The 25,916-nt window shown below is 42.2% G+C and overlaps 2 protein-coding genes across 8 annotated transcripts; one reads left to right on the top strand and one right to left on the bottom strand.

Moving 5' to 3' along the window:
- Positions 1–51: 51 nt before the first annotated feature.
- gpsm2 (G protein signaling modulator 2) lies at positions 52–11,981 on the bottom strand. 5 transcript variants are annotated; one of them, XM_039816853.1, is made up of 16 exons: positions 11,757–11,981; positions 10,763–10,801; positions 8,418–8,800; positions 5,749–5,970; positions 5,526–5,661; positions 4,296–4,435; positions 4,057–4,180; positions 3,784–3,899; positions 3,235–3,390; positions 3,052–3,160; positions 2,702–2,831; positions 2,538–2,614; positions 2,145–2,333; positions 1,836–1,995; positions 1,539–1,729; positions 684–878 (listed from the first exon to the last, which is right to left on the bottom strand). In XM_039816853.1, the coding sequence occupies exons 3-16, from the start codon at positions 8,480–8,482 to the stop codon at positions 684–686; spliced, it is 2,010 nt and encodes a 669-aa protein (XP_039672787.1). In that variant the 5' UTR covers positions 8,483–8,800; positions 10,763–10,801; positions 11,757–11,981. The 5 variants fall into 5 exon arrangements, with proteins under 5 accessions (XP_039672791.1, XP_039672789.1, XP_039672790.1 ...); XM_039816857.1 differs by lacking the exon at positions 8,418–8,800 and having other exon boundaries at positions 52–878; XM_039816854.1 differs by lacking the exons at positions 10,763–10,801; positions 11,757–11,981 and adding an exon at positions 9,176–9,306.
- Positions 11,982–12,108: 127 nt separating this feature from the next.
- On the top strand, positions 12,109–24,284 carry LOC120569037 (protein AKNAD1-like). Of its 3 annotated transcripts, none has more exons than XM_039816847.1 (22): positions 12,109–12,570; positions 13,556–13,777; positions 14,368–15,578; positions 15,697–15,771; positions 15,884–15,995; positions 16,497–16,645; positions 16,724–16,783; positions 16,928–17,061; positions 17,212–17,404; positions 18,513–18,685; positions 19,005–19,154; positions 19,464–19,623; positions 19,774–19,868; positions 19,989–20,194; positions 20,288–20,402; positions 21,502–21,684; positions 21,830–21,939; positions 22,350–22,502; positions 22,618–22,713; positions 23,090–23,204; positions 23,320–23,488; positions 23,611–24,284. In XM_039816847.1, exons 2-22 carry the CDS (start codon positions 13,573–13,575, stop codon positions 23,779–23,781), a joined length of 4,035 nt encoding a protein of 1,344 aa, XP_039672781.1. In that variant the 5' UTR covers positions 12,109–12,570; positions 13,556–13,572; the 3' UTR covers positions 23,782–24,284. The 3 variants fall into 3 exon arrangements, with proteins under 3 accessions (XP_039672781.1, XP_039672782.1, XP_039672783.1); XM_039816848.1 differs by having other exon boundaries at positions 23,093–23,204; XM_039816849.1 differs by lacking the exons at positions 22,618–22,713; positions 23,090–23,204; positions 23,320–23,488; positions 23,611–24,284 and having other exon boundaries at positions 22,334–22,478.
- Positions 24,285–25,916: the final 1,632 nt, after the last annotated feature.

Genomic DNA, 25,916 nt, shown 5'->3' on the forward strand with positions numbered 1-25,916 from the left:
GTTCAACAGATCACATTGAACATTTAAAAAATAAAAGTCAAAACAAGATGCCTACGTGGATGAGGCTTTATTCCTCTGGCGTCATTGAAGCATTTAGTACAAACGAGCGTAGGGGCTGTACACGGGTTAAATTCATTCTTTTATCAAATAGCTGGCTTAAAATATCATTTCCTTAGCCTGACCTTGGTAACTCTTCAATCCCCACCCCAAAAAAACTCACATATAAACAAAATACATGGAAATAGTGCTGTACCTCTATCTACACTGACTCAGACACCACTGTGAGTAAAACCACATTACTTCATAGTGGTGGGACGGCCGAATCACAACAATCATAAAAAGTACAATAAATACAGACATAGCTGCAGTTGTGTATTGGAAAATACACGTAGTGTGAACTGAAATGTGTAGTTGTACAGAAGGATAAAAAAACTACACTTTGTCTTGTCCCTGATACTACTGAGAGTTTGTTGTTGTGCAAGATGTGCGAAACAAGTCCTTGTTAATTTGAGGGTTTTTTTCTCCATACTGTATACTACATATAATGATGACAGTGCTTTGTTTTGTCCAAAAAGGACAAATAAAGATAAAACAAGGCTTTCTTTTGTGAGTGACTACCCATTGGTCAGAACGTGGTCCACACCTTCATGAGATGAAAAACTAAAAACAACCTGACTGTCCCTTTAGTGCTTAGTTGAGCTGGAGCTGGAGCTAGGCCTGGCTGTTGCATTTGCTGCAGAAGGCAGGGTGACACGTTGCTCGTCTATTCGTTTGGCCTGAGAGCGCATGATGAGGCTGAAGAAGTCCTCGTCTGGTATAGTGGGCCCCCGGACCGGAGGAGGGGGAGGGGCACAGCGCTGGTCATCCAAACGGGACCCCTGGTCGAGCGAACAGGAAGAAAGAGAGCTGCAGTTTGAGATCTGGTTATGTGGTTTTATATGTTCGTGGTTGTAAAAAGCACATTATAACTGTTATAACGAAAAACTCAGGAGCAGAACAACTTATTTCACGTGCATGAACAAGATTCGGGAGATTTTGCTGAATTCTCAATTGAGGAGCGTTTAGGATTAAACAGTACAGTGTAGGTGCCGTCCCAACTTCGGAAGTTCCTGTCTTCCTGAAGGTGTATTTCGACTTTGCTGGATTTAAATTTAGCTGACCCTTTAAGGTAAACAAAGATATTGCAGGCGCCTAAAACACAGATGCTCTCTCTCTCTCTCTCTCTCTGGGCATTATGCTAAAGTGTGGCAGGCCCACCAACCTCCAAAAGGAGACAGTCCTGACTCAAAACATTCCCTTATCATGCAGCTGCCTAGACTCCCTGGATCTATGGAGGCCAAGAGCTGAAGTACTCCTCTGCCTGGAAAGGTTATGATGGAAATAAGACCATCTGAATAAGACCTGGGGTACCAATGTCTCAACATACATGGAATGAGTTCGTAAACTGGAAATTCGCCCCACAATAACTACTTGTGTATTAAATGTACTGCATGCCTATCATTGTGCAGTAGCGCTGTATATTCGGTCGTATCGGGTACCTGGCACTTGACGAGCATATCGAAGAAGTCGTCGTCGGGCTCGGCACTGTCAGCGTTGGCCATCAGGTGGCTGAGCACGGCCTGGTTGCTGTTTTGATGGAGCCTGAGGCCGGGCAGGCTTCCCCCCGCTGCCGACGACTCCTCCGCCCGCCGGCCTGGGGCGCCAGAGACGCTGGCGGACTCGGATACAGCTGCGAGAGTTTTGAGAGAACCGATGAGGTGCCAGGAGAGATACATTGAAAAGGACGATGTACTGTGAGGATGGGATTCATTTTGAGTGTGACTGCATGGCCTCACTTTTCCTCATGGCTCTGGGCGGCGTTTCTGGACCACTGCTTAATGATAACCTGCTGCCCTTATCCTGTATTGAACAGCGTTGGTCATCCATACGGTTGCTCTGGAAACGGCTCAGCAGGTCAAAGAAGCCCTCGTCTCCGAGCATGTCAGGACTGAGTCGCTGGTAAAGTACAAAAACATGGACGTAAAAAAAAGAGCTAAACCGAACAGACCTTGTTTAATGATAGCTGTAGGCGACTAAATGAGGTTTAGGTGTGTGTGTGTGTGTGTGTTAATGGTTATCAGCTGTATGCACCCTGTACTGTGTACCTTCTGTGGTCCCTGTGTGGCCGTCTGGCTGGTGTCCAGAGTGTTGCTGGTGTCCTGGAGGACCTTACTGGAGCCGCCAGCCTTGTACTTCTTCCCACGCAGGCGGCTGACAAAGAACAGCTTGGAGGAGCTCTTAGCCAGCGAGGGTTTAGACTGTTTGGTCAGGATGTCACTGTTCCACTTCTGACCCTTCAACACACAGGAGTGGATTAGTTACCACAATGCAGAAGGGAAATGAGGGGAGAGACGATAAGCTTGGGAGGAGATAAAGCATCCAATTATGTGGTAAACACTTGGTTTTAGTAGCAAAGCGGGACTTAAGACGGAGCCGCGATAGAACACCGTGTGCGTTAGTGGGTCGAGGACTTCGTGGGACAGCAGAGGAGTCCTTACATTTATCTTGTCTGGAGTGAGTTTCATCAGCTCCAGCTTCTCCATGCTGTGTCTTCTGCTCATCCTGGGCCTCGCTCCTGAAGCACGTACAGTAGAACAATTACAACCATGCTAAACACCAGTCATACAAACGGTTAAAAGAAGTCGTGTAATGTATAACTCACCGTGCAGGTTGTAGTCTATGTCCGTATTCTCTGAAATAGTGGAGCTATTTGTGCTGTAACTTAGACCCAGAACCGTCTGGAGATCAGACACGTTCATACGAGCCGTCAGCTCCCCGCTTCTGTCTCCAGTCTAGAGGGGAAAGCGAAAGCACACGCACACACGCACACACACACACACACACACACACACACACACACACACACACACACAGGTTAATTTTACTACTGAAGGACTTCTTTACCTGTTGTTTTGTAAAGTAAAAGTGCTTAGAATATTGTTTCCAATGCTTTACTGTAAAGGCGAAATGCAGCAAAGGAAACTGTCCACTGCTCTCGTTTACATGACGTACCTCTTTGCAGATCTCCAGGTGTTTCTCAGCAAAGTGCATGGCTTGGTCATGGTTCCCCAGTGCAGTGTAAGCATTTCCAAGACTCCAGCATGCACGACCCTCCCCAATCCTACATCAGAAAACACAATTAAATACATATATGGAGGTGTAGTTAAAATTCTTCTTCCTATAGTGTGTGTGTACCTGTCATTGAGGTCCTGGGCTATGATGAGGTGTTTGAGGTGGTAGTCTATGGCTCTCTCATAATCCTGCAGAAGGGTGAAGGTGTTGCCCAGACTGTAGCAGGCCTGGGCCTCCACAGCGCGATCCTTCAACTGCCTGGCCAGCTGCAGTGTCCTCCTGACAAACACGCAGACAAGCTGGTTCAAAACACCGCAGAGAGGCCTCAATATTTGCCTCCGGCTTTTTACGTCACAGGCTTACTTTCTCACAAGAAGTCCCCACAGTTCCCACATTCTTGGAACAACATACCACGTCATACACAAAGTAAAGTTTCCCTTTTTTTTTTTTTAGATATTGAGATTACTTGCCATTTGCCTGGTGGACAAAAAAAGTTAATTTTCAACCCTGTTTTTTAAATCAAGAATGAAAACATTACACTTGTATTTTAAAACACAACTTTATATCTGTGTAGATAAGTTATCATTATCTACTCTGCCGCCGTTGTTTAAGGAAAAATGTACTTGCGTCAGACAATGATTTAAAAAGATTCCCATGTAGGCTGTGGCTTACTTGTAATGTTCAGCAGCCATTTCGAATTCCCCCAGAAAGATATAGGCGTTCCCCAGGTTGCAGTAAGCCCGTCTTTCTGCCGAGCGGTCGCCAAACTCCTTAGCTATGAGCAAGCGCTGTTCAGAAAGAGACATAGAAAACCTATTTTATCATACAGTATCTGTTAGAATAACGGTCATCACAGAAGTAGGTTTATAATGCTCGTCTATGGAGTGTGTAGACTTTGCAAATATGCTTTGATAGTGAAAAGGGCTTTTTAGGGTTACACCACACCTGTTCGTGAGAAGCTACCGCTTTGCGGAAGCTTCCCAACAAGTAGTAGGTGTTGCCGAGGTTACCATAGGTTCGACCCTGAGCAGCACGATCTCCAAGCTCCTTCACTATCGCCAAGTTTGCCCTGAAAACACACATACGGTCAAATGCACTATGATGGCATAACAGCAAAAAAGGCATTGCGTCGTTAAAATATCACCCGCGCATATTTACTAGCACCATACTGTGCAGTCACTTACTCATAGTACTCAGCTGCCTTCCTCAGTGCCATCATGACCTCCTCTGGGAAATCTCCAGGCTCAGCTCCACTCCAACAGATACTTTTGCCTTTGGCGTGGTACACGTTCCCAAAGTTATACAGAGCTCGCGCATGACCCACCTAACACACATCCAGGAAAAACATGTCAGTGCTGACTAGGGCTGTGTATTGGCGATACAATACGTATCACGATACATGGGTCATGATTCAATATATTGAAATATATTTCGATACTGTGCGTAAGGCGATATATTGGGATTTTTTTTAAAGTATAACTTTATAAAAACTAATATTTAAAAAAAGACGATGTGCATAAAAGTCAAAGAAGTTTACTTTAGGTAAACAATTCAGTACACAGAAAATCAAACTGCCAGTTTGGGATTGTGGTTCACAGGTTCTTAGTGAGCACTTATATGATTATATGCTAAAGTAGGCCAAAGTTCAGCCATAGCTACATTGTTAGCTTCCAGCAAAAAGTCAGGTACTGCTAGGCAAGGACACTAGTGGTGCGTCTCAGCATAGCCATCTAGCGGTAGGGGGTTTAAACACAACATAAACGTGAACCACTGTCTTACATTGCACGTAAAAAAATAAAATAAAAAAATCAATATTGCGTTTTTGAAAATATCAAGATACTCAAGTATCGATTTTTTCTTACACCCTTAGTGCTGACGGTTGATGAATCCCCCCTACACTACTAGGGCTCGGATGATACGCTTTTGTCCCGATTCGAGTCTTTCACAATACACGGGTGCCGATTCGATTTCATTTTTTGCAATTCTAGAAGTATTGCTATTCGATAGTATGGAGTATTGTGATTTTATTTTCCTTCTTTAAAAACAGAAGTTGAATAATACACTTCTAGAGACAAACTATCATGAGACATTTCTAAAAACTTTTTTCTGAGAAGAATGCACATCACATCTCATTTATTTCATTTGTAAAGAAGTTGAGAAAATGAACTTAACATGTATTTTCTGCATTTTCTGCTTTTGCCGTTTTGCACAAAACGGATATGATGTAGTAGCCGTCAGCGGTACCGTATAAACAGAAAATATGTAGCTAAATCATTGGTAAAAAAAACAAAAACCAAAAACAATTCTAGGTGAAAGAATCGATTATAAAAATCATTGCAAAAAAATCGCGATACATAGGATTTTCCCCACCCCTATACACTGCAACAATTGGCTTGAATATCCTGCTGCCTCACCTTGTCATTAATGTCTCTGGCTATGTCCAAGTGCCGCTGACAGCAAACCACAGCCTCGTCAAATCGCCCCAGCACCTTTAATGTGTTGCCAAGGTTTCCACTGGCTTTGGCTTCTCCAAGCAGGTCACCGATTGTCCTGTGCAACAAACATTGTGTTAGTAATAATACATGTTGTAATGATCTGTTGGTCTGCAGGGTCGTGGGGTTCTTGTGCAGGTCCAACCTGGTCAAGGTGAGGTCATGCCGGTGGAACTCTAGGGCCTTGGCGTAGTCATGCAGGTGGAAGTAGGCATTGCCCAGCTGACTGTAGATGGCACTGAGCACCTGCAGGTCCTCTGTGCCCACCTGGATGGCAGCTTCAAAGAAGGAGACGCCTGCTCTGTAGTCGCCCACCTTACAGAGCCGCTCACCCTCCAACGCCAGCTCCAGGCAGGACACCTCCATCCTACAGCAGAAAGAAGCAGAGTCAGTGCATCAGGTGTCTAACAAAGATCTGGCCTTCTGTCTTAAAGGTGCTTTAGGTAGGATTGTGAAGATCCAGGACTTAGCCAAAATATTTGAACATTGACAACTTCTCAGTCCCTCCCCCCTTTTCTGCTTAAGCCCAAAACGGTCTCCTAAGCCCCTCCCCCCACGAGGGAGAATGAATGCGTGTGCATGAGCAGTGATTGACACGCAGTTAGACACCCCCCCTGGCCCTGATTGGTGCATCTGAACAGGGAGCGGCGGATTTTTGCAAATCGCACTACAGGCTGTAGGTGGGGCCAGAGAAGCTGGATTATTTGTTTTTTTATTACATGCTTCATGTAGTTCTACTGGAACATAGGGTTAGTTTCAGCAAATATGACAGAAAGTTAGTTTTATGCCAGTTTAAGCAAATATGACAGAAAGTTAGTTTTATAAGTCTTACCTACTGCACCTTTAACTGGCTTTCTACTGAGCAGCACCAAAGTATCTAAATCCAAAGAGCATCATTAAGGCCCAATAATGAAGAAGCTGTGGAAAAACAGACCTTCTCTGGCTGAAAGCTACAGCCAACTGACCGTACCCCACTCACAACCAAGGAACAAAGCTTGCAGCCTTTGCTTAGAAAGAGAGCTTTGAGCTACTTCCTTCCACATACAGAGAACAATGGGGTCTTTTTGTTATGGTATCTCACATCCCTTTGACATGCCTCAGAAAGTGAAGTTGGTTCCTTCCTTTTACAGTCAAATGAAGCAAAGAGCGGGTGGAAAAAGTAAAGAAAAAGTATGCCAATGTTCAGCATTCCCCTGGTTATCAGCTTTTCTGTAGAATCAGAATTCATTTAAATATGTTGTGTCTTAACAGATCCCCATTGGGTACTGGAGGAAATCAATATCAAATGTAGGATATAATATTTAAAAAGCATTTAGAATTGGGTTGTCTCAAAAAACTTAATAACCGCGCCTTGTGGAGTTACAAATGAGGCTCAGGCATTTCAGGGCCAGATCATAGAAAAGGTCAGACAATGGCTGGTGCCTTATCTGCACATGGATTATCTTTAGATTAAACTGCATATGTGTGCAAAGCAAAACTTGTCTGCTGCCAACTTTTGTTTTTCAGGAAACTGCATTGTTGGGAAGAGATCGGCTTCACACAAAGTCTATTCAGTTTGTTCATCTAGTGTGGATTCCTCTCGTGAAGTAAAAAGCTTACATAGTCTACGGTGTGCTATTAAAATGCTCATGTAATCAGCAGCCTTAGGCATTCAATTAGAAAAGCCTATCTTTTTGTTTACTACAAAGTTACTGTAAATACATACTTTTCCAACACTGTAGCAAATACAGTGGCAAATACTAGCCTACCTGCTCGCTTTCTGTGTCTTACAACAACAACAACAACAACAGCACATGGAACTTCTGAGAGGCATCTACTGAGGTTTCTACTAGAAAAACTTCCAGGCTGCAGCTCCTTCTCTTTGTCTGAAGCATGGAGAGACCAATTTAGTAGTCTGTAGTAAAGGATGGCGATCAAGATCTTGTTTGTTGTGATCTAAGTCTAAAAAAAAGGTTAAAAATAGCATTCCTTTCCTGTGACATCAAATCCATTGTTCATCTGACATCACAGAGCTATTTTAGCATCACGTATAGGAAAACCTTCAAGGAGACGTGTGTGATGTTACAGTCACAGTATTAACTTCCCAACGCATGGTAGCAAGGAAACTGCTCTATCATCATTTTCTCAGCTAATCCGCTTGTCTTTAAAGATCCCTATTCTGACCCGGTCACCTGAGATTACACCTGTCGAGCGCACACCCGATAGATTACATCCCTGGTGAGTGCTAAGTAGATTTATTAGACACGTCAGGCACAAGCAGACCGAAGTGAAGTTTAAGGGAATCAAGTCGTTAACAATAACCAATCTGACCGTAGTAGTATATGTTGAAAAAAAAAAAAAAAAACATATCCTCCCACCAAGCAGACGCCAACCCTACCAAAATAAATTGGACACACACACGTGTTGCGAGTAACAAAAAAGCAGTGATGAATATTTCAGGGCTTGTTAAATATTGAAGCCAACTGGAACAGGTCACACCTGCTGCCAGAGCTCTTTACCTGGTTATGTAGGGACAGCTGGCGGATGCTTTGTTGGGAAACACGCCTGCCTTTAGTCAACAAACAGTCCTCCCTCTATAATTTACCTAAGGCTTCCATTTTCCATTCCATATAACACATAATACCATCACTTCCTCAACAAGGATACAGAATTTTAAAAAATAGATTTGTCTTCTCTTACCAACAACCAATCATTTCAATGACAGTCCCTTCTAAAACTAACGACGGAAAGCAAGATGTTGAAAAAAAAAAAAAAACAGAGCCAGGGAAAAATACTCCACAACCATACCTTAGTTGAGAGAGGAGAGATTCCTACCTGTAGCGGACATGAAAGGACTGCTCCTCAGTTCCCGTGCTAACCACTGAGCCACTGGTATCCATTGCTGCGCATAATATGAGGGAAAATCCCAGTCTTGTTCCGGAAAAAATGGTTGCGTTTAAAAACAAGAGCCAACAAGAAAGAAAATAAAAATAAAAAAAAATTCTTTGGTCAAAGGGAGTTGGGCAAGAGGAGGTAAACCAAAGAAAATGTCACGAAACGTGGTTAAGTGTGTGAGCGTCCCTCTGCTGAGTGTTGACAGGGGAAGGCAACCCCATGAGTGTTAGAAAGAGCTGCAGAGTCCGGAGCGTCAGTCCACGCGGCTACGTTCGTATACTGTGTGTTTTGCGTCACCGCACCTCAATCTCGCCAGCGGCCCTCTGTGAAGAGAACACAAGATGCTGTATGTGAAGCCTCATTCTGGCTGCACGGTGCCATGGCAACACCAACCAAACAGCAGCGTGCACAAGCTGGGCAGGCAGAAAGTGAGAGAGCAGGGTGAGAATAAATGGATGGGGTTCAACCATACACAGTCTATGGGTTCAACACAGGCAAGCTGTCAATCTAAGACGGTGACCCAATTCATCCAGGCTTGGAGATGTGCATTTGTGCTCTAAAGTTGCTACAAGGTGAGCAAGCTATGAATGCCACAGAATGGAACCTAAGCAGGCAGAGATGGCAGGAGAAAATATCATCTCCAGAGAGTGTAAATGCAAATAAGAGGAAGTTTTTGAAAAGAAAGAGAAACCAGCAACCTGTTGCATGATTTATCAAGAAAAAAAGGTCACTAAATTAAAAACTGAAGCAAAAACAGAAGAACCATATGCAACGTATGCAACTTCCACCAAAGGAAAGGACAGTGATAAGCAAGCTACATGGATAAGACTGCACCAAGTATAGACCAGAGCCAATCATTACCTCATTTCTCCATGAGGTCATATTAGCCACACCCATTTGTTCCCCAAATTTAACACATCATCCCATCCCCTCACCACACACACACACACACACACACACACACACACACACACACACGATGGGAAAATGGGGCAGACCAGATATTTGCAAACTGGGTTAATTCTTTATGCTAAACAACAGATAAAAGAAAACAAAGACATGGCAAAAAACAGGGTGTATATTTTAAAACCTTTCAGAGACAGTTGAAAGACATGGCAATGTCACATAAATGGCATTGCATTTTATAGATTAGGTATTGTAAATGACCACTGTGTTCCTTTATCAGCTATCTTAATATATTCAGCCCTACATTACATATAGGCCACTCAACGGTATGCTGAACTGCCTCCTTTTAATATTACTTAAAAGTCAAAATATTGTCAGATATGTACTGTACTAATGAATCCAGGCCCAGTTCTACCGACTGTGCATAGAAAGGAGGCCAGTGTTAATAAAGTACCTTGGATGAGGACCTTTGATATACAGTACAATAGGCTTGCTGAGCAGTATAGTAGTATTAGATCAGCACTGAGCTCATACTGCAAGAAGAGCACACATCTTAAAAACAGATGACAACCAAAACAAAAACAAAAGTGTTTTGACAAATTGCAACAACTCAATCATGCCTTGTTGATGGCAGAATCTCTTGTTGTGCTGGAAAATGTCTCTCTATGAAAAGACTCAAACACAGTATGAGTGGCAGTAGAAATTCAACACTAAGCTTAGAACTGGGGGGGGGCATTTTACAGTTTAGGGCCTGCTCACAAACAAGTGTGAATAAAATGTTAACTTTCTTGCTGATATCGCAAATTTATAAATAGTACTAATGACTATAATTTACCATAATCCATGCATTAACTAAACAAAAACAGCCTCTGGCAGTGTATAGTAAAATCAGCTCTTTGCCCAGCCTGTTCTTCCTGCTGCTATGTAAATGTAACAGTTAGGTTATAATGCAAACTAAAGCCCATGGCTTTGGATGTCTGTGCAGTACATGTTCCAGCACATTATTATAATCACCAATTGATGTGTGCCAGTGTTGGTGTAGCCTTTTCCACCTTCAAATGCCAACTGGGTGTGTTTAAGAGAGAGCTGCCTTGCTCACAAAGCTACAGTGAGCAACAGGAAGGAGTGACCCATGACTAAAAGGCACATCAAAAGCGGGTAATCACTGACTCTTCAGTCACAAATAGGACATGATTTCATCTTCAGCAGATGTGAGCTATTTTCGTTGTGCTTACAGCCCATTGATGCACTAAAATGACTACTGCCAATGAGAGCAAAATCTAAATTTGGAAACACCACTCATCATTATACCATGAGCCAACAAAAGCCTGCACCAAAACAAAAGAAAGAAATAACTACATACGTATTGGGATACTGACCTGTGAGTCTTCCACACAGGAACAGGAAATCTGGGAAGCCTGCAAGGAAAAGGTCTGACCATGAATAACTTTACACCTAAATATACTGGTGTTGCAGTCCTTGAATTACTGGTTACTTGAGTGTGTAGTTGAACATTAAAAATGTCTATCTTACATAATATGGACGCTATGATACAGATTTCTACATAACATTAAACTAGCACTAAATACTTGGTGGTTTAGTACTCCAGATGATATACACACACTCAGTTGCCAGTTTATTGGGTACATCTAAAACTAGCTGTACATAACACAGCAGGTTCACCCAATACCACTCAGTGAGGGAAGGCTAAATATTAGAAACACATCCCAGTATTATTGCAATACATTTCAACATCACCTCAAACTACAGCCTCTAACTGACCATACATTTGAGCAAAGTGTACCTAATAAACTGGCAACTGAGTGTATGCAACATATTAAAGGTCTGGGTGATGTGAGTGTGTGTATGCCTGTATAACTATGTATTACTAAACTGGCATATAAATTAAATAACGCAAGTGCAAGTATAATGTGGAATGACATCTTTATGAAAATGGCCATAAACATACAAGACAAATACAGTTAAACAATTATTAGGTAAGTTTTATATATATATATATATATATACTTTAACTATATTCAACATGCGTTCTTATAGATCATAAGGGCGTAAATAAACACAAACACGATTGATTATCGCAACTAATCTCTACCGGACACATCACTGTCAGTATGAGCTCTATTCAGACAGACTTTAGTGCAAATTTTCAATGAGGAGGCTTTAAAGCGAGGGTTGTGAGCATCACACGTTCATGATGGGTAACTGTCAACGTTAACGTTACTGTATTGTCAGAAGTTTAACACCAGCTCGAAGGCACACGCTCGGGCTGTGAATTTACCCCCTCTCTGGTTACAGTAACGTTATCCAGCTAAGGATTAGCTAGCAAATGAGCACGTTAGCTGCTAAACTTACGTTTGGCGATCCAGTTCGAACAATGGTGAATTCTCTTCTTCTCTTTACTTTTTCACAAGAATAAAAACATAAGGTCGATTAAAAAAAAAACGTCTGTTATATATGGACAAACTGTACTAACGTTATATGCAGCCCAAAACGCTACATTATCCTTTAACTTTTTGTAAAACTTCGATTTAACTTCGATGAGAAAGAAGAAAAGCCGTGGCTGTACTACCGTATGTGTTTTCGCCAAGTAGCCAATCAGGGGACGACATTCAAAGGTAGCCACGCCCCGAACAACAGTCATTGGACCAATAGATTTGAATAGAAAAGAGATGACGTATTGTCATTATTTACAAGCAGACTTTATCATGTATGGAATTTCGACACCGTTTCCCTTGCAAAGTAAGCACACAGGACCACTTGGCCGCTGTGTATCGTTAGGGGAGGGGAGGGCGTAAAGTTCCCTTACTTAGACCTCATAAAAGACTCTCAATAAATACTTAAAATACTCTGGTTGGTATTTCAAAACTATCTCTACTTGCTGACGCTCTTTTTGGTGGAGGTTTCCCCACCGTTACCTAGCAACCAGGCTCCGCCTGTACGCTGAGCAAGCCCTGCTCCAAACGTTCAGCGCTGCGCCGCTGCCGTGCAGGCTGCATTATTGATGATGCCACAGACACCAAACCTGTTTGAGAAACCATATGTCAAGAAAGAAAGACCCAGAAATACACGGCTAGCTGCAAGATGATGTCAGGAGCAAGAGGATGGCTGCGGATCGGATCAACTTAAAACTAATGTCGCACTGCTGAAGGACAAGTTCATAACCCGAGTAAGTTCCCACCATAAAATCACAATATATAGCTAGCTATGAGACTGAAACATTTTGTATAAAATAGCAGTACAGACACTGAAATGTGAAATTGCCTTTTTGATAGTCTGACTCTGCAGTGTAGCAGCCTATGTTACTTTCTTGTAATGGCACACAGTGGTAGAAAATAAAATAAATTTACTCAAGTAGCTATAGGTTAACGTTACTGTACTTTTATACAGTTTACTTCACTTGAGTTGTTCTGCTACTTTATATTAAGTTATCCCTTCAACCTACAATTCAGAACCAAATATTGTACTTTTTACTTCATTAAATGTATCTGACAAAGTTACTATACTTACAGTTATTGCTAGCCTGGTTGACATCAGACCCTTCCAGCAAATCTCAAATTTGCCGGAAGTTCGTCAGGGTTTTCCCATGTACATAAACTATAGTTTATTGCTATACATATTGTCATTTTACATGCATAATGTCATCTTATGATGAATGTTAATTGGTTGTTATTAGATTAAATTTACCAACAGAATATTGATAACTCTCTTGACCATCTACGGTAAACTGCCGCTATATCATGTTAAAGAATGCATAACAATACTACAATAATATCATTTTTACAATAATATAACCCTGACGGGGCCATGTTAAAAGTATTCACTCAGTGTTGCACGCTGCAGAATAAGCACTTTTACTTTTGATAGATGACTAAGATTTAAAATGCAGGACTTTTCTTCTAATGGAATATTTTAATATTTTGGAAATGCTTTTCTTATTTAAGTAACCTTCTTCCACCACTGTTTCTCACACACACTTTTACCCATAAACATAATTCACACCTTACACATGTCACGCAAACCTCACACAATGCACCGGATGTTAAATAATTGACAGCTTAGCACATTTTGATCCAATGTTGTCGGCTCACACCTTGTTGCTAAGTGATGAACAGGTTCTCAAACCTCCTTTCTCACCCCCTGTCCTGACACAGGTGAAGACAAAGTGTCCATGGAGGGAGAACCAGAGGAATCAGATGAGGATGTTAAGGGAGAGGACAAGCCCACTGTGCTCTGGGAGAAGTCCATTCAGCAGAGCATCTTTGTCGACCTAAGTGAGGATGAAAGTCTCCACCTCAGTGATTTGGAGAGTTCTTTAGCCTTACATCTGTCCCAGGCAGAGTCTGCTGCCTCCGAAGCAAGCATCCATCTCAGTGGTGAGTCCTGGAGTCACCGCTATTTATTCTTTTTCTATATAGTTTTTTGTTGGATGTTAAACTGGCTTGTTTTACCCATCCTGAACTATACATCCAACTGTCGGAAAATAATTCTATAGTGTTATAACACATATGTAGCAAAGTTTGCGTTTTTCTCACAGATTTAAAAGAGATCATTAGTGATGATTGTAGACTTTGTGGCACACTGCTAATATGATACAACAGTGATGAGGGGAAATATATTGTATTTTTTTTGGAGCTATCTTTCCTTTTTGGTGACATGTAATGACATGTGTTGGCAGAGTCGCAAAGTAAGTTGGAGCTGTCATTGTTAATGATCTTAAAAAAAAAAGTAAATTCGGGTGCCTGGGTGGCTCACCTGGAGGAGCGCACTTCCATGTACAGAGGTTTAGTCCTCGACACAGCGGCTGTGGGTTCAGCTCTGACTTCTGGTCCTTTGCTGCATGTCAGTCCGCCTTTTTTGCCCCTTTCATGTCTAAGCTGTCATGTCAAAAATTAAGGCCTAAAAAAAAAAAATTTAAAGGCCCTCTAATTAGGTATTTATGTTGTTGGTGTTCTTTATTTTGCAGGGAGTGCAGAGCTGTCAGCCTTGGAAGTCACCTCCTCTGAGTCCAGTATTGTCAGCAGTCAGAGTGAGAAGGTGGTAGAGAGCAAGAGCAGCATTCTGCATGTGTCTGCCCAAAGACCAAACACCATGCAAGATGAGCCGCCCTCAAAGCAGCAGCATGACGACCCAGAGCAAGATACTAGTGACGAGGATCAGGACGACCTACCTTACGATGGTGACCTCGGAAGCCCCTACTTCAACCAGGCAGCTAATTCTGAGGGCAATATGAGCTCTGATGGGAGAGAAATAGTTCATGCAAGTCCTGATGTTCCTGCTTTGCTTGAATGTAATACAAGAGATAAAGATGATATTATAGAACGTTTGGGTTCTGTTGAGTGTAATGCTGAGAAACCAGCAAGTTTGTCGCAAGAGGATGCCCACACCAAACAAGACAGGTTTTTTGATCGTTCCAAGCCAAGTGAGGTTGCCCCATCATGCCCTTGTCCTTCAGACATTAACCAGTTGTTGCTGCGACACTTCTCCCAGGAGGAGTTGCTGTGGTCGGGTAGGCTGATTGAGGCAGAGACCCTGCCGGAGGTGTCCCTACTGGAGAGCGTGGATTACACTGTTTTTAGCTGTGCTCCAGCACACAACAGCACAAAGGTTAATGGTAACCACTCAGAAAGCGATGCTTGTAATTCTCAGATTGTTCAGAGTTTCTGCTCAGACAGGACTGATGAGAAGTGTACAACTGCATCAACAATTTCAAGTTTAGAGGAAGAAGCAGAAATGAAAATTGATAATGTAACCTCTACTGCTTCTGACAGCTTTACATCCAGCTCTGCAAGTATACACTCAGAACAGGGCAGTGGGAATACCAGTGCCGTAGACGTAGAGAAGCAGGAAAACCCCGAAGAGGATGATCAGATTCAGAGAGTCCCACTTTTGCGCACCAGGTCCTTCAGCGAGATAAAGTATGGTCAAGGCCAAGTCCATTACCCACTCCCGGACTTCTCCAAGATTGCCCCCAAGGTGAAAATCCCCAAAGCTCCAAGCGGACCAGTCAGCTCTGTTCCTCAGAGCCCCTCTGGCATGCACAGAGCCCAGTCCTCTCCAGGGATGTTAGAAGTGATCAACAGAGTCTTGGAGGATTCCGTCCATACATCAGAGAAGCCCTACGTCTTCGAAGACGAGGACAAGCAGTCTGCTCCAGCACTGGTGCATCACCTGCAGGTAGAAAACATTCAGGGTTTACAGTACATCTGCATCTGTATTTTGCTTGTATTTCCTCCATCAGTATCAAGTATGCTGTGCATAGGACATAGGACTAACGTTTGTCTCATGTCTTTAGGCTGAATATGATAAATTACTAACCAAATATGCTGAGGCAGAGAACCTTATAGATCAAATGAGAATAGGAACCAACGTAAGTAGAACGTTTTTTCGACCGACCTACTTTGTGTAGGTGCAGAAATCAATTATAATTTCCGAGTCATATTTTCAACTCAAGTTACAAGTTTATGGATCTCTTTTCACAGGCTCAGCCCTCCTCAGAACTGATGCTTTATTTAGAGTGTGATGATGATCATCAGGGAAACTTAATTGAGGGAAGCCATCTTGGATGCGTGGCTCCTCGCCTTCCTCCATCAGGTACCTCTTTGTGTCCGACATCTGATATTATGTCAGGTCCACGCTTTGCTTCGCTACCTGCAAATGGGGTCAGATGACACTATTCTAGCTACACAAACATCTTTTCTTTGCTTTTGGAGCAATTTAATTAAGTGGAAAACAATAGCTGGGAACAACCGAACACTATATTACTTCTCTTTTGATTTCTGTCATATTTTTAAATCATAAGATGGTCAGTAACTGTACGCATCATGTGCAATTTTTAGTAGTTCACAAGACAGACATTTGCAAATTATTTGCATGTATACACTAATAGTATAAAATATTGGCTTACACACTTCATCAAGGACCCTCATCAGGTAAAGACAGGTAAGAAAAAATTATCCTTTGATTCCCCTTTTCTGTACCATTTCGATATGATATGATTTCAAGATGATATGTAAATATTGAAGTTTATCAGAGACTCATTATCAGGGACATGTTGCTTATAAATTGATGGTGCTCATAATGCTTTGTTATCAGAAAACTTAGGTGAGAAAAAAGAAACAATCCCCCAGAGCAACATTAAGGAGGTGAACACAGCTCCCTCCAGCCAGCCTGAGGAGGGTCCCAGTGAGGGGGAAAGAATGACTGCTGAGCTGACAGGCATCATCAGCCAGTTCATGCAAAACGTAAGTTTGAAGCATAGTAAAAGGCTACCATTAAATGCATAGACATCTAAAACCATTTTTGAACCTTCTCCTATTCAGGTGGAAGAATTCAAATTGAGTGTGAGCAACATGTCAGTGAGCACAGCAGAGCAGCAAATGGTAACTCTTGTTTACTTCCTGTTTGTAGTTCTTTACTGCATGTAATGCACAGAATATGGAAATGTAGAACTTCTTGATTCTATGTCTCTGAGGTGCAAATTCTTTCTTTGCATGTGCATACATGTAAAATGTGCCCATTGTCAGATGCTGAGGAGCATTATGGAGGCTCAGGACCAATTGGAAAGAGAATACATCAGTAAGAAGGAGGAGCACAGAGCTCTGGAGATGCTAAACTACATGGGCCTGTCCAGGAACACTGGCACCTTTGACCCAAACAGGTTAGAGAGAGAGAGAGACCACGCCATTGCACCTGGGTGAATGTGTCCACATCATTTTGTGTCTTCATGTGTGTGTGTGTGTGTGTGTGTGTGTGTGTGTGTGTGTGTGTGTGTGTGTGTGTGTGTGTGTGTGTGTGTGCACGCTCGCAGGCTGATGGAGGGAGACATATTCAGGATAGGGATGCACCTTGAGGACATAAAGGAGATGATAGACAAAAACGTGTGTGAGCAGATTTCTCCACCCCACTCATCCTCCACTCCCACGCCCATGAAAGAGATGCTGCATGTCAAGCCCAGTCCTATCTGCATGCCCACACTCTCACCTCCACCCTCCCTGCATGAGGTAACCAACTCACAGACACACCCATTGCCTCAAAAAAAAACTCACTCACCTTCACAGTTCTTTGCCACTCTAGCAGCTCTGCTGTAGGAATGGCATTCCACCACTCGGTCCACAGTGAAATATTTCACTAAATATTGGAAAGATTGCCATGCACTTTTGTACAGACATTCAAGGTGATCCCTAATTTTGTCTGTAGTACCGCCATGAAATGGACTTTTCTGGCTTTGTGTGAAATGTCTCAACAACAATGTACGTAAGGTATAGGCCACTAGTTTTACTGGGGAAAACTTATATCGATAATGCTCACATCAATGGAGCTATTTTACAGTCGAAATGCTGAACGTACACTTAACTTGCTTTTTGTGGCCACTTCATAATTTTAATCAGCTTTCCATAAATGTACTGCTGTACATACACAATACCTGATCACTCATATTGTAACGGCCTATGGTTGTATAGCAGTGTTGTTGTAGGTTATTATAACCAATGAGACCTAATGCATAGAAATGATAAAAATATCTGTTTGTCAGCAGCACATATTAAATATTAATCAACATTTTTTGGATTTATGTTGGTTATACTTTATAGTGTATACATTTTATTTCAATTTTGCTTTAAAAGTTTAGGTTCCTTTTTCCTTCTCTTTTTTGGATACATTAACCTCTTGGATTTTAGGGATTTGAAGCCACATTAGCAGCAGGTCTCTAGGATTTGCTAAAGTAGGTCAGTTAGTCAGCCCTTCTGTCCAAAGTGAATTATCATTTATAGTTCCCAGAGGATGAATCGTGATGTCTTAGATGACCCTCTGACTTTTCTTTTAGCGCAACCAGTAGCTTGACATTTTGGTTCAGAGTGAAATGCTTTGACAACTAAACAACATTTATGTTCCCCATCCAGGATGAATAATGAATGAACCTCAATATTCTCTCAATATTTCTAATGTTATATATAATCTAGCCTGGGTGCAGCCTGCTCTGTGTTGAATAATAAAAGTTAATTTGTAGCATCCACACCCTGAGAAAATGCTGAGTATGTGTGTGTGTGTGTGTGTGTGTGTGTGTATAGATTACACTAACCGCAAATTATCTGACTGGGTCTCATGTTTCAGGGGCCAAGTGCAGGTTTTTCCCATAAGACGGAGGCACGGAAAGAGGAAAAAAACAAGGAGGAAGTGGAGGAGGCCAGTGAGGTCCATGGAGATGAGGAATTACAGCAATGCAGTGAACTCATAACAACTGACTCTTTACTGAAAAATACTGGACACAGATACTGCCATTCAAGGTGCTTGTTAAGATATTTTCAACGCTCCAATAATATAACAATACAAAATGTGTATAAAGTACTCAAACAGGTAGCAGTGTAAATTCTGTATAGAAAAAAGAAAATAGTTATCCTGGCTAGGATACATGCATATGATAGAGTACTGTTTTGTCTAGCCATTGATGTTTTGAGTGGTGCTTGCATGTGTGTTTGTGCTCAAATAATAGGCACGTTCTCAGCCTTCCCCTGGGCAGATAGGGTTTCAGGTGCAGTGTTGGTGTTAGGTTCCACAGAGTGTTTGAGTCGCTGTGTGCAGGCCCTCTTTTCTGTCCTGTTTCAGGAGCTCACAGGGCTCTGTGGAGGGACTGGAAATCCAGGCTGAAGAAGAGAGGAGCTCTGTTTCGTTAGAAGTGATAGATAACAGTAACATCTTGGCATACTTGAGTGGAAGCAGCTCATCCTTCAGACAGAGGCAGTGGACACCCGACAGGTCAGTGTTGTGATGTTAAAGGCTATCTGACCATATAGATCTAAGAGCTAACTGTGACTTGATTGGCTCTCTATTGTGGTTTCTCTGTACTGGTTAGTTTTTCAATAATATATGGCTAATACAAGTAATCCATCTTGTAATTCTGTCAGTGTAAGTGCAAAATGTATGTATGTATGTATACTGTATGTATGTATATTTTACCTATGCATACTGTATGTCATTTTTTGTATTTCAAACAAAACCCTCACCTTTCCCCAACTGCCATCATCTCCACCTCACGGACTCTAAATATCTCACTTGTTGCTGCAGTCGTAGCACCCCAGACAGTGTCTTGAACCCAGCGGGTGAATGGGATCTGGGTGAATGTGTGAGTCTGGCTGTGGAGGTCTCATCTTCCTCTGCTGCACGCAGAGACTCAGACACCCACATTCTCTCAGAGCCTCCTCTCAACACCTCATCTGTATCACAGGTCAGTCGCAGATAGTTGGTTTGTTTGACAATTTTTGGTCTAATGTTGGTTGTGCAAGAGATTTTCAGGGATACTGTTTAAGTTACAGTCGTGTGTGGAGGATGCACAGGCTGCTTTATTTAAACTGATGTCGGGTTTTCTGGGGTGCAGAGGATTTTGAGCCCGGAGACAGACAGTGGATTTGGGAGCTCTTACTTGAATCAGTCAGCTTCTGGACCATTTCAACCAAATCTGCTCACAGAAAGGTACAAATCGATACACACAGCAACAATGAAATACTTTAGTATTTAATAAAATGAGTTTCTGTAAATCCACAGTTACTATCTACATGTCAATTTGAGACGTTTGATCCTATCATCTTACAGTGTGCACTCCCAGAACAATGCTTTAAGTAGCACAGACAGTGAGGGCTCCTGCTCCAACCTGCAGACAGCCATCCATTCAGCCTCCCTCACCAGCCAGCGGTGGGTCAGTCCCCACCCATCTGTCCAAACACAGTCCTGTGGTGCAGCAGCGGCAGTGGAGCGGTGGGTGGAGAGCACCACTAAGGAGCCTTCAGTCAGGCTGCAGGGTGAGCAAATCCATCTAATTAAGAAGTTCTCTTTATATTTCATCTTATCTGGTCAATACTGAAATGATAAACACTTCACCACTGACCAAACAGGATCTGAACGCAGCCCGCCTGCCCAGCTCCATCACCACGTATCAGAACCAGCACTCAGCACCACCATGGATACAGAAGAGACAGGCAGCCCACTGTACTCCTGCTCATGTAACAGGTCAGTGTATGCTCAGGAGCAGCTAGTGTTAGTGGTTGACTGCTGAAAAACTACAACTTTAAGCTAAAGATTGAATCATCCTCTTCTCTGCTGTCGCCTATTTAATCAGTGAACCTTAGGGGTGTAAATCACACTTTGTATCACAATATGATATTCAATCGATTACTTAAGCCCTATTTGCACGGGATAAGTATTATCTAGGGACCTCGTGTGAATTATAAATTACCCACCCACGTCTGATTTTCATCTGACGCATTCGAACGGGATAAGCGAAGCCTGTGATTTTACTCGAATTTACTGACATATCTCCCAGCTTTACGCTTGATTTATTTGTAACATTAACCTCTAATTATGAAGTGAGCCCCCTCGCTTGATTGTGCATTATTTTTGATAAGCTATTGATAAGTATAGCGACATGACCCAGCACCAAAAACACTGTCAAAACACTCCAACGCACCCTCCATTCTTCGCGAAAGATGGATAAAAAGGCGCAAAAGAAGGAAATAAGTACCTTGAAAAAAAAAAAAGCCCTGGACAAATCCTGGACAAATCAGAGATGCCGATTCGCACGGGACTAATATTATCACAGGACCTCCGTTTTCGGCGAAATATGGTAGGTCATTTGCGGGAGAATTATTACTTTACAAATTACTGACATGACCGATTCGCACGGGATAAAGATCACAGACAACCTCCGCAATTATTACAAATGACTGGAGGTCACCAGGTAATACTTATCCCGTGCGAATAGGGCTTTAGACGATATAATATTTACTGATATCACAAAGTCTGCCACGATACGATGTCGATTCGATTTAATTCAGGGGCCTGCGACCGATATAAGACTAAATAAGTAAAATATGATTTGACAAGTTTATTACTAAGCCCTTAAAACACAAACAATGAAAAAATCTTTTTGATAAAAAAATAAATAAATACAAAGTGGAAATTTCAAAATAAAGCCGCATCTTAAAGATGACGATATGTATCGATATTTTCACTTTGTATCGATAATATTGGATCATTGATGATTGAAATATCGATATATATAGATGTATCGCTACACCCCTAGTGAACATCTGTATATGTGTCTGTTTAGTGAGGCTCTCCTGGCCTTGCAGTCAGAGGTATCCCGGCTGAAGAAGGACCTGGAGGAAGGCTTGGTCCAGTTGCCTCACCTAGCAAAGAAGATGGACTACCTCACCTCCAAATACAGACAGGATCGTCAGGAGCGCAAGTGTAAAACCAGACCCCGGACCCACCACAGACCAGCATGCAACAGGTGAGCCTGCTGGCTGGTTTTAGTGGAGGAACAGAAGGATAATGGCCATTTTTGGGGGTGTATTGATGTATTAAAGAGACATCATGTTCTTACCATTTATTCATTATGCTGTCATTATTATGACCCTTTTTATTCTACTCTGTAGTGTGTGGAAGCCATCAAGTGGCAGCACACAGAATGTGAGCGATCTCAGTTCCAGTCAGGTGAGGATACAGGACTGGATCTCTTCAGACATGGGCCCCAGCCACAGCAAAGGTACTCCACCACCGCCAGTCTTGTATAAAGTACTTGAAAGCAATACTTGAGTAAAAGTATCTTACCAGAAAATGACTTTGGTAGAAGTTAAAGTCACCTTTTAGAATACTACTTGAGTAAAAGTCTTAAAGATTCTGATATTTACTGTACTTAAGTATCAAAAGTAATTTTCTGAAATGAAATGTATTTAATTATTAGATTCAAAAGTAAAATAAAACTTTGATTATGAACTTTATTGTGGCTTCCTTATAGTAAAGGATAATACTCAAGGTTTTCCACACCTTCTTAAACATCAAATTACCGACATTTGACATCAACAAAGAAAAAACAGAATTTTCATTTTTTTGTGAGTAGCGTGTGTCCGTATATTTCCCATGTCATCTACTATGGTTAGATCATTTGCTCTTCAGGTACAGACGGTGATGACACAGCTGGCTCTGAGATCATGTTGCAGTTCCACAGTTCACCTGTAGCGAGCAGGAGAGGCAGCGGCGGTGGCGGCAGTGTGCGCTCAGCGCCAGAGTTTCAATATAAACTTCGTGAGGCGCTGCAATCCAACAGAGGTCAGAGCCAAAGCTGTTTTTCACAGTGTAGTACAGTCTTTGTAAATTGTATATAATTTACATGGGTGATATGATATTTAAAAAATGGAACAACATGCGTGTTATGCTCCTTCAGGGTCAGAGGGAAACGGCTCAGTGAGAACCTCTCGTCTGAACAGCTCCATTTTAAAAGGAGGGAAGACTGACAGCCATGCCAAGCAGAGACTACAAAGTAAGTTACTTTATTATCTAATGTTTAGAACATCAACATTTTGGTGTCATTGTGATTGATGAAACAATGCATTCTGTCCGATTTACATATAGCAGATTTTAAACTAAATTCTACTATAAAAAAAATTGGTTTCAGAGTATACTCTAAGAGTAGTCTCGCATTGCCAGGCCTATCTCTATCTCAGCGCTGTGGAGTAAGGTCTGACTACACCACAGATACATTCTAGGATAGGAGAAAAAAATGCGAAAATGAGTTATTTAGCATGCACCTCTTTATGAGTCATCGGAATCATCACCATGATTATCAGTATTGTGTTCTATTGGTACATATACAGTACTGTAGGGCTTCTTATCTTACTGTATGTTCCCACGATCAGCAGCCATCACGGAGAGTTTTTACTCCAAGGAGAGGTGGTCTCTTTTCTCCTCTGCATCTCTCCAGAAGCCTCTTCTCCAGGTCAGCTACGGCTCCTCCAGCAGCCTGCCTGCGAGGTAAACACATCACTTACTGAAAGCACACAGATATTTAACCAGAGGTGAAGATATTAAATGATATAGTGCGGGTAAAGTGGAGTCATTCTTTCTTGCTGTGTGTCCTCCAATCCAGCTATAAAGTAAGGGAGCCGCCTCTGCAGTCCACGTCCCATCACAGAAAGCGCTCCACCCAGTCAGATTCGGCCCTCCTGCCCAGTAATGTGTACTTCCAGCAGACACCATCCCCAGTATCAATGCCCTCAAAGACTGGCTGCAGGACAGGCAGACGCAGAGGGAACAAGGTGAGATTTCTTCACATGCATGTCTGCTGAGATCCTCCCGGTATAAAAGAACATCTGCTGTGTTTCTCCAAAACAAAAAAGAGCCAACAATTTCATAGGAAAGTCTGCTAACTGTTTTCTAGGAGGAAGACATGAATAGGACTCTAGACCAGGCTATTGAGATGGCCCGCAGCATGAAGAGGACCACCGACCGAATGGCCAAGAGACTGTCAGCGGACCTGGCTGAGACTCGAGTCCACAGGAGACATGACAGCATGCAGCCACCAGGGGGCAGGAATCACCACGAGTTATAACGAGCAGAGTACACACCAGTTTACTCTGCCAGTCGCTGATTTCCTGAGGCCTATGTAGAACATATATTTTTTGAATGATAAGTTATTTAAGGACCTGTTTGTGTTTTTTTTACATGGTTTGTTTGTGTATTTATACATAGAAAAGTCTGAAATCACACTGCAAAAATATATTTTATTAGATATTATAACCACCTGTATATTGTAAGGTTTTTTGGTTTTTGGATTTTTCTTAAAAAGCATATGTTTGTTGACGGGCAGCATTTTGTTATAGCCTATAGGTCCCTTAATTGTTTAAATAACTTCTCCAGTATCTCAATTTTATTCTGACCGGTGCGTAAAACGTAACCAAAAATACATTATATCCACTATAGTGGAAGAAAATGACTTTCTGACACAATATTTTTGATAGCAGAAACAATGTGATCCAGTTGTGACCTCTTGTTAGGGGGCAACAGCAGTCATAGTACAATCAGTCACTCGGCAGATGAAGCAATAAACTTGATCTTTTCACACTTCTCCATGTCAGTCCACTTGTGTCACCTAACCCTTTTGCTTTGTTTTATTTTACCTGCTCCCCAACTATAAGCTATCCAGTACACATAAGCAGTCACAGAGTTAGGAGAAGAAGTTAAAGGTCCCATGACATGGTGCTCTTTGGATGCTTTTATATAGACCTTAGTGGTCCCCTAATACTGTATCTGAAGTCTCTTTCCCGAAATTCAGCCTTGGTGAAGAATTACAGTCACTAGAGCCAGTCCCACAATGAGCTTTCCTTAGGATGTACCATTTCTGTGTCTGTAGCTATTGAGGAGAAGAGGTGGGGAAGGTGGAGGGTGGGGTGTGGCCTTGACCAACTGCCACTTTGCTCGTTTGAAAGTAATGATGTCTCTCTCTCATGGGTTGGCCAAATTCTCTGGGCGGGCAAAGCAGAGAAAGGGGAGGTAACCTTGCTCCTTATGACCTCATAAGGAGAAGATTCCAGATCGGTCCATCTGAGCTTTCATTTTCTCAAAGGCAGAGCAGGATACCCAGGGCTCGGTTTACACCTATCACCATTTCTAGCCACTGGGAGGCCATAGGCAGGCTGGGGGAACGCATATTAATCTTAAAAAACCTCATAAAGTGAAATTTTCATGCCATGAGACCTTTAAGTCACTTAAAAGTAGGCCAGATTTGTAATATTACATCTCAGGAAAATCCCTCTCTGCCTTTAGTTTGAATGAGCTTGAACTTTTGTCCTTTTAGCCCGATTTGCTCATTTGGCACCTCTAATGTGCATTCCTGCTGGCCTGTGGGTGTAGCGACACAGTGTCTTCTTACCGAGTTTCTGGGTTGCAGGGCTTTGCTGGTGCCGGGCTGTGTTCACATTTTGTTGTGGGGTATCTAGTTTGACTGTTGTTCTTAGGGGGGGTATCAGGAAAGAAGATGTGTCCAAACAGCATTCCCAAATGGTTCCATCTGATTGTTCAAAGAGCGGATAAAGTTCTCAAGTGTGCATTGACCTCTGGGCCATCAACAGGAAGGAGTCACAGTGAAGCAAGCATGACTCTTCAACCACTGCTGTTGATCTCTCACATTTAAACACAGACATTTCAGTGACTCATGCTGAATGTGTAATAAGCCATTTTTAGTTAGCACGGTTGCAGAATCCTAAATGTCCACTGTAGGTGGGAAGCTAAAATACTGTGCAGTAAAATACTTTGTATATTGCAAATGGCCAGCCAAACTATTTATAGAAAATATTAAATATGTTTTAACCATTGAGTAATCTTACTATGAGACAAAACTGATGTTGGTGGTGGAGGTGCAACGGGTTTCCCCACATAAAAACAAACATGAATTCAATACCTAACAGGTGCAAAAAAAGACAAAGGAAATCTGTTAGTATTTCACATCTTTGTGATGGTCAGATGACTAATGTTTTCACGGAAAGGGATATCTTTATTAGATTAATTTCCCTCTCATGAGCAACGTTCTAAGGACTTGACTTGGAACGGTACAGGAAAAGCACTGTCATCTTATATAGCTGCAGGTGGGTTCTCATGTTTGTGGTCTCTACCAAGAGTTCAATAAAGTCTTCTTCTTCTTTAAAGGATGAGTGCACAATTTTCAAGTCTGTCTTAAATCAGTTTTCC

Source organism: Perca fluviatilis, chromosome 11, assembly GCF_010015445.1.
Source record: "Perca fluviatilis chromosome 11, GENO_Pfluv_1.0, whole genome shotgun sequence".
Lineage (NCBI taxonomy): Eukaryota > Metazoa > Chordata > Actinopteri > Perciformes > Percidae > Perca > Perca fluviatilis.

Coding starts and splice junctions, on each gene's coding strand:
- gpsm2 (XM_039816855.1), bottom strand. CDS start 8,482: ATGGATACCAGTGGCTCAGTGGTTAGCACGGGAACTGAGGAGCAGTCC. Junction 3,391..3,783: donor ATGGCTGCTGAACATTACAA/GTAAGCCACAGC, acceptor CGTGTTTGTCAG/GAGGACACTGCAGCTGGCCA. Junction 1,996..2,144: donor CCACACAGGGACCACAGAAG/GTACACAGTACA, acceptor GTACTTTACCAG/CGACTCAGTCCTGACATGCT.
- LOC120569037 (XM_039816847.1), top strand. CDS start 13,573: ATGGAGGGAGAACCAGAGGAATCAGATGAGGATGTTAAGGGAGAGGAC. Junction 15,579..15,696: donor CACTGGTGCATCACCTGCAG/GTAGAAAACATT, acceptor TCATGTCTTTAG/GCTGAATATGATAAATTACT. Junction 20,195..20,287: donor GCCTTCAGTCAGGCTGCAGG/GTGAGCAAATCC, acceptor CTGACCAAACAG/GATCTGAACGCAGCCCGCCT.